Source organism: Rhizophagus irregularis, chromosome 10 (genome assembly GCF_026210795.1).
Source record: "Rhizophagus irregularis chromosome 10, complete sequence".
Classification (NCBI taxonomy): domain Eukaryota; kingdom Fungi; phylum Glomeromycota; class Glomeromycetes; order Glomerales; family Glomeraceae; genus Rhizophagus; species Rhizophagus irregularis.
The window spans coordinates 1,915,592-1,934,656 of NC_089438.1; the positions used below are offsets into that span (position 1 = coordinate 1,915,592).

The 19,065-nt window shown below is 28.0% G+C and overlaps 5 protein-coding genes across 5 annotated transcripts; 1 reads left to right on the forward strand and 4 right to left on the reverse strand.

Annotated features, from left to right (window-relative positions):
* Nucleotides 1-3,504: 3,504 nt before the first annotated feature.
* On the reverse strand, nt 3,505-5,070 carry OCT59_001934 (uncharacterized protein; the record flags this gene model as incomplete). Its single annotated transcript, XM_025316079.2, has 6 exons — nt 3,505-4,236; nt 4,315-4,516; nt 4,607-4,720; nt 4,787-4,815; nt 4,877-4,961; nt 5,029-5,070. The coding sequence occupies 6 exons, from the start codon at nt 5,068-5,070 to the stop codon at nt 3,704-3,706; spliced, it is 1,005 nt and encodes a 334-aa protein (XP_025181465.1). The 3' UTR covers nt 3,505-3,703.
* Nucleotides 5,071-5,793: 723 nt separating this feature from the next.
* OCT59_001935 (uncharacterized protein) lies at nt 5,794-7,626 on the forward strand. Its single transcript, XM_025316078.2, has 8 exons — nt 5,794-5,899; nt 5,986-6,071; nt 6,157-6,208; nt 6,281-6,576; nt 6,649-6,689; nt 6,764-7,054; nt 7,119-7,262; nt 7,338-7,626. Exons 1-8 carry the CDS (start codon nt 5,827-5,829, stop codon nt 7,462-7,464), a joined length of 1,110 nt encoding a protein of 369 aa, XP_025181464.1. The 5' UTR covers nt 5,794-5,826; the 3' UTR covers nt 7,465-7,626.
* Nucleotides 7,499-10,800, reverse strand: OCT59_001936 (uncharacterized protein). Its single transcript, XM_066144163.1, has 5 exons — nt 10,601-10,800; nt 10,026-10,433; nt 9,463-9,949; nt 9,099-9,190; nt 7,499-9,018 (listed from the first exon to the last, which is right to left on the reverse strand). The coding sequence occupies exons 1-5, from the start codon at nt 10,682-10,684 to the stop codon at nt 8,290-8,292; spliced, it is 1,800 nt and encodes a 599-aa protein (XP_065995352.1). The 5' UTR covers nt 10,685-10,800; the 3' UTR covers nt 7,499-8,289.
* A 5,598-nt stretch (nt 10,801-16,398) lies between these two features.
* Nucleotides 16,399-16,854, reverse strand: OCT59_001937 (uncharacterized protein; the record flags this gene model as incomplete). Its single annotated transcript, XM_025310541.1, has 1 exon — nt 16,399-16,854. One exon carries the CDS (start codon nt 16,852-16,854, stop codon nt 16,399-16,401), a length of 456 nt encoding a protein of 151 aa, XP_025181462.1.
* A 1,348-nt stretch (nt 16,855-18,202) lies between these two features.
* OCT59_001938 (uncharacterized protein) lies at nt 18,203-18,963 on the reverse strand (the record flags this gene model as incomplete). Its single annotated transcript, XM_025331838.2, has 4 exons — nt 18,203-18,415; nt 18,485-18,571; nt 18,704-18,865; nt 18,934-18,963. The coding sequence occupies 4 exons, from the start codon at nt 18,961-18,963 to the stop codon at nt 18,203-18,205; spliced, it is 492 nt and encodes a 163-aa protein (XP_025181461.2).
* Between the last annotated feature and the right edge of the window lie 102 nt (nt 18,964-19,065).

Sequence of the window (19,065 nt, forward strand, 5' to 3'; positions counted from 1 at the left end):
CACCATTTAATTAATATTTTAATATAAAAAAGTGTGAAACGTACCATTTTATTAATATTTTAATAGAAAAAGTGTGAAACGCACCATTTTATTAATAATTTAATAGAAAAGTGTGAAACACACCATTTTAACAAAAAAAATTGTGAGTTTCGCACATTTTATTAATATTTTAATATAAAAAAGTGCGAAACACACCATTTTGACAAATAAATGGAGAGTTTCGCACCATTTTATTAATATTTTATTATAAAAAAGTGCGAAACGCACTATTTTGACAAATAAATGGTGAGTTTCGCATGATATTATTAATATTTTAATAGAAAAAGTGTGAAACGCACCATTTTAACAAATAAATGGTGAGTTTCGCATGATTTTATTAATATTTTAATAAAAAAAAGTGCGAAACACATCATTTTAACAAATAAATGGTGATTTTCGCATCATTTTATTAATATTTTAATAGAAAAAAGTGCAAAACACACTATTTTAATATAAAATGGTGAGTTTTGCATGATTTTATTAATATTTTAATAGAAAAAATGTGAAATGAATTATATTAGTAACAAAAATTTTTTTGAACTAAGATTTGGATTTGCGTAGCGTTACTATGAAAAAAAAGTTGCGTAGAGTTAATAGTAAATGCATGCTGATCATTTGTGAGTTATATTAGTATTATTCGGGGTCCTACTAGAACTCTAGTTATCTTTTATAAAACTTATACTAATTTTTTACCAAAAAAAATTTAATTTACTTTTTTTTTATTTTCAGTTTTTTTACAATTATCTTAGCATCTAGTGATTTGATTTATACAGATTATTTTTTATTTTATAGAATTTGATAAAAGCAATAAAACAAAAAAAATCCATATAAATTGAACTACTGTATGCTGAAATAATTGCAAAAAAGTAATTTTTAATTTTTAAAATTTAAACAATTTGCGAAAAGTTATTTTTTTTTTATAGTTTTTGATTGTTAGGTTTTTGATTTTATTTCTTTTAATTTAACTTTCTCTATTTGTATTTTTGGAAGACTGTTTAACTTTTATTTTTTTGTTATATTTATTTGGAACTTCACATGTTCTTTTATTCATTTTGAAATTCTTGTATAAATTTAATAAAGATAAAGGTTACTAAGTTGTATTTACAGAAAAATTACTTTTTAAGGGTTAACCAGTGACTATTTTAGTGCAGTAGCTAAGTACTATATTCTTTATATAGCCTGATTATAGTGAGAATGCAGATTTAATTTTGCTGATCATGAAAATTTAACAAATTTTACTGCATATACTACAACTAATAGTGTTGAATTAAAGGCTTATCTAGGCTGGCATGCTTAATGCAGATTAGTTAATAGACTTTGCTGGATGGTATAAGATGCTATTGGTAGTTACACCTATATATGCTGCCCAAATTATTTTGGGATATCATAATTATAATTTGGGATGCTGTAATTCATTCAGTTTATATGTAATTTATTATATAAAGTACCAAAATAATTTAGAATATTATAATTGAATTTGGAATTTTATTTATAATTATGACAGCTTAAAATAATTTGGGCAACATGTATAATTACACCTGAAGAAACCTAAAGAATTGGTAGACTTGAATTAAATAATAACATATAAATCTGTAGCTGAAATTACTCTTAGATTAATAGGTTAACATATTTAATAAGCTAGGAATCGAATCCAGATCTAATATTCAAGCATTAGCTATTACTTACTAATAACTTCAATCTAACTGTGTTCTTATAGAAACAGTAACTATTGAGGTTCTAGGGATATTATCTATAGATTATTGCTTATGATTAGTAATATATAACATTATATTTTACACTTCTCTTTAATGATAAATTTATCTTAAACTAAAACTACAGCTAAAATATATGACTTTTTGGCATTTTGGCTCTTCAATTTTCAATTTTTCAATTTTAAGGTACATCTTTTTTTTTTCTTGTCTCTTTTTTTTGTTCATTCTGACTATTCTTTTCTCTCGGACATGATGCACTTCAATAATAGATGATTTAAATGCAAGTACATAAGGAAACTATAATGTAAAAAATTTCCAATTAATATAAACTTATTTAACATTTCAAAAAAAGTAAGAAAAGTAAAATTATATAAAAAGATCTTGAATATCTTTCATACAACTCACATTAGAATTCGCATAAAGTTTATATATTAATTCTAGCTAGAATTGTGTATTTCAAAAGTATTTTCAAATTTTCTTATTATATATACCTATTTTAAAGCGATCCAGTAATTGAATTTTGACAAATTTAGGCTTATTAAATTTATCTTTATAAAATAAATCTAATGATAGTAAAATTGCATTTTTAGTATTGATATTTACCAAATTATTGCCAAAAATGCATTTTATTATATGTTATTTAAGTTGTATAAGAGATGTTTGAGATCCTTATATAATTTACCAAAGGCTTTTATTTTTATTTTCTATATTTTGCTTAATATTTTCCAGCTCTTTAACCTTGATATTTCAATTTCAAGGTTCTAAAGTTTTAAGGTTTTAAAATACTTTTTTTTTTTCTTTTTATTTTTTTTTTCATTCGTTCTATTATTCTAACTTTTCTTTTCTCTTAGATCTCAGTTTTTTAGCACTTCAGCTCTTCAGTTCTAAAGGTATGTTTTTCATTTTTTTTTCTCTTTTTGTTTTTTTTTCATTTGTTTTATTATTTTAATACTTCTTTCCCCTTAAATCCCAGCTTTTTGGCAACTTCAATGCTTTAACATTTTGATTCTGTTTTTTTTTTGTTCCTTCTTTTTTTTGTTCTTTAACTTTGTGCTAACTTCATTTCCTTTTAGGTCCTGGTTCTTTAGCAATTTTAGTACTTTAGAATTTTAGTTCTATATAAATGGATTTTTTTTTTCATTTCTTTGTTCTTTTTTTCTTTAACTTTATTATACCTTTTTTTTTCTTTCTTTTTTTTTTTTGCTTTTTTTTATTTTTTTTACGAAAAAAAAAATAATAAAAATATTTTTGTTTTTGATATGTAAAAATCAAGATACTTGCATCATTTGCATTACATATTGCAGTTACACAATTGTAAATTATTATTTATATGGTTAGTCTAAATGTGTTTCTAACTTCTAAGTATTAAAAAATACTTTAAAATTAGTAAATAGTAAAAAAAAAATTTGAAAGTTAATATAATTTTTTATAAACTTTATTTTTAATTTGTATATAAATTTAATATAATATATTTAAAAATTATTTATATCAATTATGTATACAAAATTGTAATATTATATAAAATCAATATAAATTATATAAATTAAAGATTTAATTTTAGTGATTTAGCAGCTATTATTAAATAAATATATATATATATATATAAAATATCAATAAAAAGCAATTTAGATCTATTTAATATAACTATTTTATATTACTGGTATTCAATTTTATAATATATATTTGAACAAATTGTACTAGTTAAATAAAGTCACTTAGCACCTTTAAAATATTTTTTTTATATTGTTAAAAATTATATATGAAGTATTAAATACTATAAATTGAAAATATATTTATTATATTAATTGGCTAAACTACTAAAAATAAATAATAAAAAAGGTAACAAACAATATAAATTAGATGACTATGGTTATATGGTATTAAATACTGTAATAAGAAATACAAAATTGATGGATTTTTTATATTTAGAAGTGTATTCCAGTAAATATGACCTATATATCAAACATGATTTTGCTTTTTTGTACATCATTAAAAGAAGGAATACTTTCCATTGCACCAAGTTGACTGACAGCCAAACCTGAGGCAACAGTAGCTTCTTTCAATGCATCTAGAAAATCCTCTGCTGTTGGTAAAATTGTGGAAAAACTGTTATTTGTTCTCCTTTGTTTCAGACTTCGAACAATACTAGATACAAAATATCCTGTAAATGTATCACCTGCCCCTGTTGTATCTAAAACCTTTGTTTTAAAAGCAGGAAGGTTGAACACTTTTTGTTCCGGTCTGTACCATGCGTATAGACCCTCACTTCCAAGAGTCACAATAATTCCAATGTGTTTAAACTTAATTGATATAAATGTGAGTAGATCTTGTATGGAAATATCCTCATCCGAACTAAATCCACTAATTTGCTTGTAAAGTTGAACTGCTTCTAGTTTATTGACGATTAAATAATCTACAAGATTAAATGAAAATACATTAATGATATTTTCAGACAATGGCGATGGATTGAAAACAGTCGTGAGTCCTAGAAAATATATGAGCGAAAAGAAAAATTACTTATATGAATATGAAAGGAAAGAATTAAAGACATGAGATGTCCCACCTTTTTCTTTACAAAGTTTTAAAATTTCACCTCCTATCTGACCAATTTCATTTTGCATAATAACCCAATCATTTACTCCAAATTCTTGACTTAAAATTTTACGTGCTTCATCCAAACTTATCATATGGTTAGTTCCCGGCAGAAGGACAATAGAATTATCTCGTGTTTTTTGAGAAACTTGGATAAAAGCGCGTCCAGTTGGCTTTATTAAAAAATATATTTATATATAATAGAATGTAGCAATAACGAAATGAGAAGTAAAATCACTATACGATGTTATAATCAGTCTTACTTGATCTTCTGAAATAATTATATGATCCACTCTAACTCCATGATTATTCATATATTTTTTAATCCATTCACCATCGCGCCCGATTTTCCCAGCATGCCATATCAATGCACCTGCCTAAAGAATATCCCTAACCTTAGCTATTTAATATATATAGAATAAATCAAAATTTTAAAATTAAACCTTTGCTAAAGCAACCGATTGATTTGCACCTAAATTAAGAAATTAATTAATAATTACTTAAAGCAAATTTATTAATATAAAATGAAATACCTTTTCCTCCAGCTCTTTGACAGTATTTACTGCTCGTTATAGTTTCTCCACTCGAAACTATATGGGGAACTTCGAAAAATTCGTCCTAAGTCGAAATAAAAGAAATGATTATCGTATAAATTGCTTAATTTAGTTACAACTAATATACAAACAATATTGATAGAACCGAATGTTAAAACTTTAGGTTCTTCCATTAACAAGAATGTTAAGACGTTTAATTTTTAGATCGCCCTAATGGAGGGCCCCTGACTTTATATTCATCGTACGGTTACACAATTTTTTTTTTTTTTGATACATAGTAAAAAAAAAGAGACCTTCGAAGTCGTGTACAGTCATAACTATGAAGTAGCTTTTTAGGTTAGATTTTACTAGACGAATTTGGAAAAAATCGGTGAAAAATAATTTATTAAAAATCTATTAAGAGTAATGATTTAGAATATCGCCCATATAATTTTTATTAACCTGATAAAATTCGCATAAATAGTATTAGAGACAATATTTATTTATAATTATTTACGTAAATTTCTCAAGCTATTTATTTATCAAAAAATACAAGAATTCTTTATTTCAATAAAATTAATAACAGATAATTTAACAAAACTAATAACTTTTTTTTCGATGAAAAAAATTTTCTTTATAAAAATTAAATAATACCCGCGAAACTTGTTCGAGTTGTGTTTTCTGTCAGAAGGTCAATAATTGACATAAGTGGTTACAAACACACATCAATGGAACACTCAGTTCCCATTGCAAAACGATGAAAACCAAAAAATCGCATAATCATGTTTGAAGGTATATTACACAACCCATGTACACTCATATTAAATTACTTTTTATGGACGAAGGTTTATTTATGCGCCACACTGGTATTCAGGGGTCACTCGAAAAAACCGTTCGACAACCCGAAACTTGCACGTGCCAAGTACTTCTCTTTTTTTTTTTTAACGAGAATGTCTTCGACCGAGGTTTATCAACTTAACTTTGGTCCCATTACGGCCCATTCTTTCAATAAAGATCGAACACGTTGTTAAAATTTAACGTTTTCACTCATTTCTTTCTTGAACCTGGTCAATATCTCATTTTTTTTTCTCTTTTATTTTTTTAAACAGAGGTTGCAATTTGTCCTAATAATAATGAAGTTCAAATATACACAAAGGCTGGTAAAAGCTGGAATTTAATACACACCTTAGCGGAAGTATGTATTTGAGAGTGGTGAAATTTTCGATTTATCCAAAAAACACTATTGTACTCAATTTAAATAATACTATAATTCACTTAAGCACGATAAACTTATAACTAGCATCGATTGGGCTCCAGAATCAAATCGATTAGGTTCGTAATCATCATATAGCTCTAATGCATTATTATTGCTTAATCCTCACTATTTCATCGTTAATTCTTTAGTTACAAGTTCTCAAGATCGTAATACTTATGTCTGGAATCTTGACGAAACTGGTGAATGGAAACCAACTTTAGTGTTGCTCCGAATTAATCGTGCTGCAACATTTGTTCGTTGGTCCCCAAATGAAAATAAATTTGCTGTTGCATCTGGTGCACGCGTTATAGCAATATGTTACTTTGATGAAGAACATAATTGGTGGACTAGTAAACATTTGAAAAAACCAATTAGAAGTACCGTGTTAAGTCTAGATTGGCATCCTAATAATACACTTTTAGCTTCAGGTAGTGCTGATTTCAAGGTAAGTGTAGAAGGTTTTTTTCGTACTAAAAAAATATATTCTTATTGTTACCCTGATATTTCTATTTTAAAGGCATGTGTTATATCTGCATTTATTAAGGGTGTTGACAAAAGGTACTATAAAATGATGAAAGATTTATATTTGGCAATTAAACCAGGATGCTTATTTTTGTTAATTTATCCTTTAGACCACCGCCAACGGCGTGGGGTGAAAAGTTTCCATTCAATACTGTCCTTGGCGAATTCTCCAATGGTAGCGGTGGATGGATCCATAGTGTCGCTTTTTCACCTAGTGGTGAAGCTTTAGCTTTCGCAGGTCATGACTCTGAAATTAGTATTGCTTATCCTGGGGGTGCTATTAAAAACATTAGGTTAACTGGTTTACCGTATCTAAGTTTACTCTGGACATCTGAAGATAAAATAATTGCAGCTGGCTATGATTGTGCACCTGTATTATTTGAAAAAGCTAACGAAGAATGGTAGGTAAAAATTCAGTAGGTTTATATCTTTAAGTTTAATTAATGTGACTTTATGTTTAATTAGGAAATTATCAAGAATAATTGATGCCGGAAAAAAGAAAGTCATGGGCGAATCAACTGCCTTTAATAGATTTCGCGATTGGGACTCAAAAGGTCGCGGTGGTAGTGAAGATTCTGAATTGAATACTATTCATCAAAATACAATAACGTAATGTATCATAAAATATACTGTTATTAAAATAAAAAACAATTTGCTAATTTTTGATTTTTGAATCTTTTTTAGTTCAATTCGACATTATGCAGGGACACGTGAAAACGTAACACATTTTTCTACAAGTGGGTTAGACGGGAAATTAGTTACTTGGGATTTAGAAAGTCTTGAAAACCAATTTAGAAACTTAAAAGTATAATATGAAAAGAATTCATAATTTTTTATCTTTTTTTATGGTCTAATTATTTAATAAATTGCGATTTATTTTATATATACTGTATTTTTATTTACAGTTATAGTGATAGAATTATCTCACATAACAAATAAAATTTCATTTTTAATGATTCTACACCTTTAAATTAAAATTATAAAAAAATCACACTACAAACTAAAATTAATTTAAATGATTAAAAAAAGAGTGGGGTTATGTTTTACTATAATAACTAAATATTATTGTATTGTGATAATGATCAAAAAGACATGCGTTTTTGTTTTTAATAAAATTTGTCTCTCGGATATTATGTTAAGAAAAGATTAGAAAACAAATTTTTTAAAAACTCAAAAACTAAAAATTGAAATAAAAATTTACACAAGAAAAAACAAAAATAAAGTTGTATTGTAAAGGGGTAAATTAAAAAGATGTTTGCAAAGGAATAATGCTCTATTTTAATGTGGCTTAATATAGTTAAGAGAAAATGCATGCTAAGAAGCAAATAAAGGAATGAGTTTGCAAAATTTTAAAACATATATATATTAAGTTATTAGAAACTTTTAAAATGTCTTTTAATCTTACTAAGTGTCCAATTAATAAACACGCGTTTTAAGAACGCATGAATTTTATACCTACAAATGTAATGCTTAAAATTTATATGGAAGGAAATAAACACTTCACATATTCATTTTTTATAAGCAGCACTTACTGATCTCCAAATCACCGTTAATTTCATTAATTAGCAGGAACTGTATAGCTAATTACATACTAAACTAAACACATGAGCATTGCAAGTATGAGTAACAAGGCCAATTATTTGGATCGAGATAATGCAAACACTCCTATAATAGCTATTGCAAGTGTAAGAACAGCTCCAGGTAACAATAAATCATGTGGAATAGGTAAATTATAATCGGGTGCATGCTTGCCGCGTTTTCTACGTCTTCTCTTTTCAAGGATATCATCTGAATCATCATCATCTTCATAATCATAAGATCTTAATGATTTCTTTTCAATTTCTTGAATATGTAAAATAACACGACTCATACCCTGCCGTTGTGCGATCCTTACGGCATCAATAACATCATCGTCATTTGACATTGAAACATGATCATCGTCTTCATCTACATAATAGATTGTGAAATCTCGGACGTTGGAGGGAAGTTTGGAAGCTACTGTAGCTCGAATATGTTCAAAACTTGTATAATCAACGGTAAAACGATGTGATTTACCGTTGGGTGCTTTGAATTTAAAAGTAAAGAAGTTTTCATCATGGCCTCGTGGAAATGACGCCATAGATCCATCGTCAATTGCTGAAGCTGATTCACTTGGGTGAATTTCGGGAATTGGAGAGATATTACCGCTTCCACGCGTTCTTGAATTTGGTGATGGTGGTGGAATATTCGAAACACTCTGAGATGGAGCAATCGAATCTGATACCGTAGATTCATTATCACCATCATTAGCCAAAGAATTCCAAAACTTATTCCACATCGGACCACCTCCGTCATTACCATTTTCTTGATTTTGCATGGAATACATCTATTAAGAAATTTAGATCAAATATAAATAATATATTAAATGGTGATTTTAATAATTTTAATATTAAAACGAATATTAACCTGTTCCATTGTTGCATATGTCAATTTCAATACGTCAACCATCCCTAAAATGCTGCCGCCATCAACAACCGGTAAATTTAAATAGTGGCCGTCTATGTATAAATTTGAAGTTTAAATTTAATAAGCAATAATGAACACTCGTTTTTTGATAATTATTTGTTTTGTTTGATCAAGTCATAAAGCAAATGAATAGATAATATAAACAAATGTTTAGTTCATTATAATGTTATGATTTAATCGAAATTTAATATTCTCCTGCAGGATGACAAGTAATGCTGTTGTGTCTTTGCAAAGTGCAAACCTGTTTTAAAACAGGAGAACAGTCCACATTCATGTAAAAAAAAACTTATTGATTGATATTTACCATACATCTTTTTCAATGCATCTAGAATACTTGTCTGTGGCGGTGCGGTATCAGGGTGTGGTGTCATAACTCTGATTACGCTGCATGTTGAAGGATCTAAACCAGCTGCTATAACTCTCAATACAATATCTTTACTGGTAAAAATACCAGCAATCGAATGATGTTCCATGACTAATACTGCTGTTGTTCGATACTCTCTCATTAATCTAGCAGCATCTCTCACTGATGTTTTAACGCCAACTTCGGCTGGCATTGAGCCATCCAAAACGGACGAAAGATCTGGGCAAGCCATCTTTTCACGCAGCATATCCATGTATTGAAGGATCTGTGTAGGTTGATTTGTTGACCATTCTCTTTCAACACCTTCAAGAGCATCATATAATTTCTTGGATGAGCCGTATGCTCGCTCCATTTTATCTAATGCTTCGTAAAGACATTTGGTAATGTCGAGTAATCCTACAACGTCACCTTCTTCGTTACATACAGGCTATTAAAAGATAGTCTACATTAATTTCGGATTTGATGAGTTATCATCGAAAAATTACAGAAGTATATATACATACAAGATGGCGAAAACCGCGCGCAACCATTGTGTTAAGAGCATCTGTTGCTGAAGTATCATTCTTTACACACATCGGATTCCTCGTCATGATCGTTGCTACAGTTGTAGTTCTTGCGTCTAAACCATCCCCAACTACTCGGAAAGCTAAATCTTTAGCAGTAAAAATTCCGGACAAATGTTCTTCGCTATCTATAACAAGCACACAGTCAGCACGCTTAGCTGCCATAAGCTGTGATGCTTCCACAACCAACGCGCTTTCTCTAACGGTTAGCGCCTGTGATGGATTAAGTGATGCAACAGTCCCTTTAGCTCCCGGAACCTGTCGTTGTGGCTTTCCGCGGTTATTTAACGATGTGCTTTTTGTCCGATTTTTCTTGTTTAATTCATGTTCAACTTTTTTTCGAATCGCCTAGTAGTAAGTTGTTCAAAAAAAGAGTAAGTATGAGTAAGGCAATAAACTATATACAGGATGGGTTTGGCCTTCTCATGTCCATTACACTGCGACAGTGATGGGGTCATTACCTCATCCTTCTTTGACATTCTTTGACGAGCTATACCATCCGAAGGAGAACCAACCTCAGAAGAACCGGAATGGCTTTGAGCTGGTGTAGGATAACTAGGTGAAGAAGTTTTTCTAGGTCTAAAGGCTTGAGAAGACATGCTAGCAGCAATGGACGATATACTTAAACAAGCAAGGAATGTTTTGGTCAAAAATGCGAAAAAATATAAAAAATGGTTCAATTTTTTTTTGCAAGGGATAATAATATTTCTATTACAAATGTGCTATTTTATTAACTATATTTGAGTGTATTAATTTGTCACAGTGATGCACACAAACAATCACAATCATGTAAACAATCTAAAAACTTTATATTACTAGATAATCGAAATAGAGAAGAAAATTCCTGAATTAATAGCTGATCTTCACGTTATTTGATTATTATTTTTTTTTGGATGGCGTTGTGATTTTTTTGCCAAACATTACATAATTCTACAGACCACGCTTCAAAATTCAGTATACAATCCGTAATTAAAATCAGAAATTCGATAAATCGATCACCTAAGATATCATGAGAGCAAGTAAACGAGAAATATCCGCAGTTCAATAAATTCCTCATCATTTAATCTATATGCACATCTTTTTTCCGGTATTTCCGGTATATTATAAAAAATCGCAAGACATTTTGGATCGACCCTAAACTTTCCCTCATATGCGCCATTATTCCGAAAAGCCAAAGAAAATTAATGAGCGTCCCGTTCACAGTTTCCCTTTTTGTTACAAGATTTGTTATTAGCCGAAAATAAACTATGACTCATCTTACCGAAATTTCAAAAAAAGCCGTTGACTTCCGATGGGCTGAATCAATAAAAAAAAGATAGCAACTTTGAGTAACGAAAATGATTAAATGAAAATCACGTGATATGCGTGTTTAACAATTAGTAATTAGCAGTTAGTTTTTTTGCATTATATTATAAATATTGCATTAATAATATTAAATATTTTCTATCCAATTATATATTTCAGAGTATTTCAGATAAATAAAATCATAGATTCTTTTAGTTAATATCTAGTAAATATCTAATTACTATATTTGGTATTTAAAAAAATATTTTAAAAAATTCTTATAGAAATTAAGAGAGAATTATTTTTATTTTTTAATATTCATTAGAGATAAAATTCACCAGTGGTAATTTTCACCATATTACATGATTTATATTCATATTAAAATTTGAAATATTAATGTATAAACTTATTAAAGTTAAATCATATGCAAATGCATAACTTTTAAATTTAGACCAATTTATACATTAATATTGTATACCTTTATAAGCTTCACTATATATTAAGGATATTTATTTAACCAATATTAAATAAAGCAATTTTACACTATTATGTTTTTTTATGTTAACCACTACACATTTATTAAGAAAAAGTCAGAATATACATAAATACAAAGAGGATAACCTAGACTAAAATAACCTAATAAACTATTCATTATTCTATATTAAGGACCCCACATATGCACAATTAGGCAGTTTAAAGGTAGTTTTATTTAGAAATAAACTTTATCTTAGCCTTTTGCAAATCCTATAGTCTCAGCTTAATAAATTATAAACTAATATCACTATAGATTATATTACTATTATAAAAATATTAAAAACTAAAAAATTGAAAAAAGTTAAACTTCCTATGATTTCTACAGAGTTCCTCAACTTGCCAGTAAAATGGTATACTTAAATTCACTTAAACAGCCTGAAAAGATCTTGGGTCTCATCTACTAATAAATTTGCTTAATTATTGCATAAAGAGTTAACACATTCTGAAATGATAATTCATAGTTGTATGAATAAATAAAACCCTTTTATATATAATTTAAGACAGTAATACAAATAATGTTTCCCATTTTGATCCAAATAGATACACCAGATTCAACCAAACTCTTTATTTAAGTAATCTAATATTTTTAATTTTAATGATCCTTCTGCTGATCAACTTGAATTAATAAAAATTAAAAACTAAAATCCATTAATCTTATCAGCTTTCTAAAATGACCGATCTACATAAATCCAAAAAAGTTAAGTAACACCAAACCTTTAGTCAAGATGATCAACATTCCAGTACCTCCAGTTTCTCCAAAAGAAAACCAAGAGTAAAAACACTAAAATTTCAGGAAAAAAAAAACTAAAAAATAAAAAAGAAAATTATAATCTTAGAAAACCCTTAAGAAAAAAACTGAGTAAAAAAAGTAATAAACACCAAGCCTTTATCTATCACTTCAATGCCTTAAATGTTGATAATAAAGAAAAAGCTCACTTTCTAAATAATCACCTCTACTTCAACTTATACTTTAAAGTAAACCTTCACAATACTTCTAAAAATAAAAAAATTAATAGGAAAGCTTTACATTAGGCTATACAAACTTGATTTTATGGTTTTCATAATATAAAAATTTCATCAATAATCCAGCAACCCAGCTTTTAATTTTTTTTTTCAAAAATTTTATATGCGAAATTTTTTTTCAATTTTTAAAAAATTCTTACCTGGTAAAGTAATAATATAAAAAATTTTTTTTTAAGGCTTAACAAAATTGATCCGGCCGGACTATGAAAACCATTTTTACCACTTTGTGTTGCTTTAGTGCAGAGTTCAAAACCCAACTATTTAGTATATAACTGTTATAACTTTCAGAAATCTAGTGGAAATTATTTTTGGTAAGAACCACTCTACTATAGTTTTGTAATTCCACCAAACTTCAAATTAAAGGTTCATTCAAATCTTAAAAGAAAAATGAAAAGTCTAAAAACAATGTTAAAAGCATTCTACAACCACTTAAGTGAGAAAAACTAAAGTTTTTCTTTCAGCAATTTTTGCTAAATAATTGGTAGGTGAGAAATGTAACTGATTAGTCCTACACTATTATATTAAAATTTAAATAAATCAGGACCCTGGATATCTAATATAAAGGTCATAATGGACTTTTGGCAAAAACACCCCTTTTTGCTGAAGCTCAAAAAATCGTTTTTTGTAAATATCTCAGCATCCAGTAATTCAATTTTAATGAACTTTTTTTATTTTGTAGCCCTCATTTAGCTCTACAATTTAAAAAAAAGTTCATCAAAATTGGACCACTGGATGCCGAGATATTTACAAAAAACGATTTTTCAGCCCCCCCTCGAAAATGGGCCAATCTGCCGAAAGTGTGACTTATGACCTGTTTTGGAGATATCCGGGGTCCTAATAAATCTAAAATAAGTTATAATTGAACTTTACTAATAAAGAAAAAGCAAATTTAGTTAAATTTAAAATTTAACAATTTTTTGTAATTTTTTTTTTAATTATAACTATTAATAATAAATTTTAAAAACAAAAAGGTTTATTTAAATTTAATTATAAAATAATTATAGGAAAATTTTTTTCGCTAATCATATAGATCATTCTTTTACAAAATTTTAGCAATAATATTTTAATGAAGTTATAAGAAAATATGGGTTCTTTTGATAATAATAACGATAAAAGTATTACTTTTTTGAAGAATTTAAAATACTCTTTAATACTTTTAATAGAGAGATTTTTACCACTTTACTTGAATAAACTCTGAAAAGTTACCATTCTTCTAGCAAAACTGGTATATCTCAAAGCTTTTAAAAATTTTGGCCACAGATATACAATTATATCAAAACTTTTATACCAGCTATTGGAACAAGTTAAAGTATCTTGGTCTAAATACTACTATTTATATATACTTAGTTTTCCTTTTTTTCCATTTTCAAAGAATTATAGAAAATGGTTCTGTATAGAATATTAGAACAGTTTGTAAAAAAGAAATCATGTAAACAAAGCATGATAACAAAATTGATCAATGACAGTCCAGTTATACAAGTAACTTAACTGGCACAAATAGAAATTTTTGAAGAGTTAAAACATCAATCACTAGTTGTATTACTTACAATATAAAGTAAATTTTTTGATGTATAAATCCAGTCATTTATTTTAAGAAAATGGTTATCTTATGCTAATATTATCAAATAGGATTTAAATTCAGATGATTTTCAGTTTATTACACCTACGCTTATATACTAAATATAAAACACTCAAAATATTACTTCTAAAAAGAGTAGTATTATAGAAATCTGATCAATAGTTCATTAGAATCGTCTTATTGAAACAGTTTGAATGGTACTAAAATCATTCTTTTAGCATTGATAGATGACAAGTTATTTTTTGAAAAATTGGTAAAATTAACTCTTTATCTATTGATACTAGAAGGATGATTTAAATTGACTTGATAAAATGATTCCAATAAGCTATTGATCAAGTTTTTACAATTACTGGATAGCGAGTTATTGCACAAAACAAATTCTGATCAATCAAAAAAGAACCAAAAAATGGAACTGAACTGTATCATTTAGAATTTTACCAGTTATTCCATTAGTTAGCAAGACTACTTAGTAAATTTCTGATTTCAGCTAATAAAGTTAACTTGAAAATACCATTTAAATTTTTTTCCATCTTTTTGATCATCTTAATGGTTTGTCATTTTTCAAAAGATTTACTCTTCTTATTCTTATTATTTGAATTATTTGGTGCTATGTTTAAATCTATATCTTACTAGTTTTGTTTATGATGCAAATTATTCTTTTTTGGTGACCTATTTTTAGGCCTATTCAAAGTGAGCACAAAATATCTTTTCCATATACCTTTGAATTCTTAATAATTGAAATCCATATTTGTAATATTATTCAAGTTAGCCTAAAAATCATAATATGTAATCAACTTAGATCACCCTTTTCTTGAACTATCTTGAAAGCTTTATAATTTATGAAAGAAAGCAATGAATAGGCAAGGTTATTAGCAGGATATAAAATATCAATCGTTAGTAATTTGAAAATATCTATTATGACTAAGGTTGCTTGCCGAAACCTAAGGGTTTAGGCAAGATGGCGTTTCACCGAAAAGCGAAATTCTGCCGAAACTATATTAAAGTTATATTAAAAAACTGGCGAAACTTTGGAGAATAGCGAAACTGCCGAAACTTATTATAAATGCCGAAACTGCCGAAACTCTGCCGAAACTATAATAAATCTATAGTAAAATTTTGATGAAACTAATCGTAGGATTTTGAAGAGGTTTAGACAAGCAACCTTAATTATGACCATCTAGAATTTTTTATGTTTTTTGCATTATTTCAAATTTCAAGTTGCTAGAAATCATTTAACAGGTAAACTTCTAAGAAGAGCAGTTCAAACTTTACTATATTATTGTCTTAACACCATATTGTTAAACTTGATCGATACCGTAAGTGTAATGTATTTCTTCTGTGTTTTAAACTTTATTGCCAAAATGTTACCCTAAGCCTTAAGGTAATTAAGTATATCTATTTGAGACCATTTGGAGGAAATATCATAAACAACTATTTTCTGAACATTATCCTTGAGCATAAGCTCATATTTAGTTATAACAGTTGAAATAGTCTTTCCAGAGTGTGATATTGAAATTTGGCTTTTATGTCAGACTTTTTGGACTTCTTACTACCGCTATTAGAATTCTTTAAAGTAATGTTATTTATTGCTTGCTTACATTCAATACCAGAAAGTAACTAGCTATCATCATTAGGTGTTCATTTCACAATATTGGCAAAAATCATCATGTGGTTTTTTCCTTTCGAAGTAAATGGTACAGCTTTTACATTCAGAGATTTTGTTTGTATTTCAACAATCACATCCTCTGATTGGTGCATAGTAGTATCTAGAGCTCTGAAAATGACTCACATAAACTTGCATTTTTGACTCGCATAATTGTAAATTTTTGTTTAATTATATTCTAACTTAATAAAAAGTACTTTAAAATTAAGGTTTTTGACTCATGACTCGACTCAACTCGACTCATTAGGAGTTCTAGTAGTATCCATAATTTCTAAATTAGTAGCAGGTACAGCCAGAATATCAGGTTTCTTATTGGTGGCAAATATTTGTTTGTATTTTGGTTGTGATGTTTTTTCTAAGGTTCCAAAAAGGTTGTTTATAATACCTCCTATCATTTTTTTGAAAACCATCATACTGTAAAGGAAAGGCATATATTTATTTTCATTGTCTATGCCAAGTTTCATTCTTACATTCTCATATTTGTTATAAAAATCTTTAGTATACTTTTTTGTCTTGTTAGATAATATCCCTTCAAGTGTTTGGAACATTCTCATAGCACTACTTTTTTGGATGAAACCAAGCGTAATATCTATTTGGACAGCAAACTCTATACTGGAGAAAAGGTCAACAGCTTCTTGGGCTTCTTTCAAGCCTATTAGAGCATTGTTATTATCAGTTTCAGCCATAGTTTATGAAAAAATAAAAATTTTCTTTTCCGAAAAAAATGGACTGAGTGATCATCAGAAAGAGTTCCTTTTCACTAGTATGTTTTATAATTGTTATAATATTATATTAAATTGTAAATGAATAATAAACAAATGTTACATTTTTCAATTAATTTTATTAATTACTTATTACAAATATTGCATAATCTATAATGTCATGTGATGCGAAAAAACTTATACCAGATTTTTAAATTTTTTATAACGAAGGTTCAATAATCGGCTGGAATGCCAAATTCATTATAAGGTGAGCTAACTGTATTTGTTTTAAACCTCTTTTTATAGATATCATATGTTGATTACATCCATTTTTTTGTATGTTATTTGCACGTTTTATCATATATTAAATGGAAACATTTTAAAATATCAAATAACTTTATAGGTATATATTCCATCTTATTAACATAATTTGAACCAATAAAAATGTTTACATAACTAGGATAACAGTAACCGTTAAACGTCTGAAGCGAGCATGTTTTCCAAAGTGAAATCTTATTGCACTAGTCAAAAACCAATATATCGGGTAGCAGATATATATCAGATATGTACCCGATATGTGTAGTATTAATGCAGAAAATCGGGTACCCGATATGTGTAAGATATGTGTAAATATATATATCATATACATATCAGTACCCGATATGTATATGATATATATATTTACACATATCTTACACATATCGGGTACCCGATTTTCTGCATTAATACTACACATATCGGGTACATATCTGATATATATCTGCTACCCGATATATTGGTTTTTGACCAGTGTTGGTATTATATTTTGCAACGATTTATAAACATCATGAGCACAACATCTTTCACATTGGTTATAAGTTACATTTTCTCTAATTTTGCATTTTTTAAGTGTTTCAGGATGAATAAATACAGGCTGGCTATCCATTTTATATTTTTATTTATCATTTTAAGATTTTAATAACAAAAATAAATTACACACAATATGTTATATTTTTCATTTATTATTAATGAATCTTAAATTACATGAAGATATAATTTAAAAACAACTAAATTTATTATGTACATCTTATGAGTTAATAAAGTCTAATTCTAAGCAAGCTAATAGTATCAAAATTAATAAGCTAATAGTATAAAAAGTATTAAGCTTAAATAAAGCATATATATGTCACGACTGTCATGTGTATATAAGTCACGTATGGGACAGACAAACATTTCGTAGAATGTAAAAGTCCTCCACTCCACTTCGGACAATAAAAAAAATCTGGCCCCATTTAATTTGAAAAATGAGAAACATAAAATTTAATCTGCCTGCCACATCTTGAAAATCTTAAAACTACTTGTTGGATATCATATAAATCGATAATAAAATTTGGGGCGGTAACTGTAGCTGTGCCTGGGACTGCTCTACATATCCTCCAATAGAGACGCCAATTGGCGGGTCCCAAAAAATTTCAGAGACGGGGATTGTAACTTGATATGCAATAATGTTCAGAGCATTACAACCGGTGGGTAAATTATTACCGAATTGTACTGTCCCAAAATCCCACTATTATGTTGACGAAAATTATACTTAGATATAATTTTGATAGGAAATGATAATAGTAACCAATCTCACCTCCTGATAAAATACGCCTGACAGTGTTGTTACTGCTGTAGCCGCTGGTCCTGTTGGTGGAGCTGCTACACGTGAGTATAGCCTGGCCTAATAACAATAATAAAATATTCAGAATTTAAAAGATAGTACATTAAAAGGATTGTTGTATGTTATATTTATTGTACTCGTAACTAAAAAGAAATAATCAGAGACGAAAATTAAACAGTTGTCTAGACATACCGTTAAAGTCTGATTAATTGATCCTTTCCTCTTTTCATAGATCTTTATGCCAAGTACGTACCTAACGTATCCTTCAAGCATCCAATTTGTACACTTTTTATGCAAAAAATTAAGGTCTTCAGTATAAGCTACCTCGCAAAATATTCGCCCATGGTAATTTTTCTGTAAATATATTAATATTACCGGTAAGTAAATAGCTCAAAATAAATGATCAATGTATGTAAACTTACCTCTACATCACAAGGGGGTGGCCTATACATGCTGCCCAAATTATTTTGGGATGCCATAATTATAATTTGGGATGCCATAATTCATTCGGTTTATATATAATTTACTATGTAAAGTGCCAAAATAATTTGGGA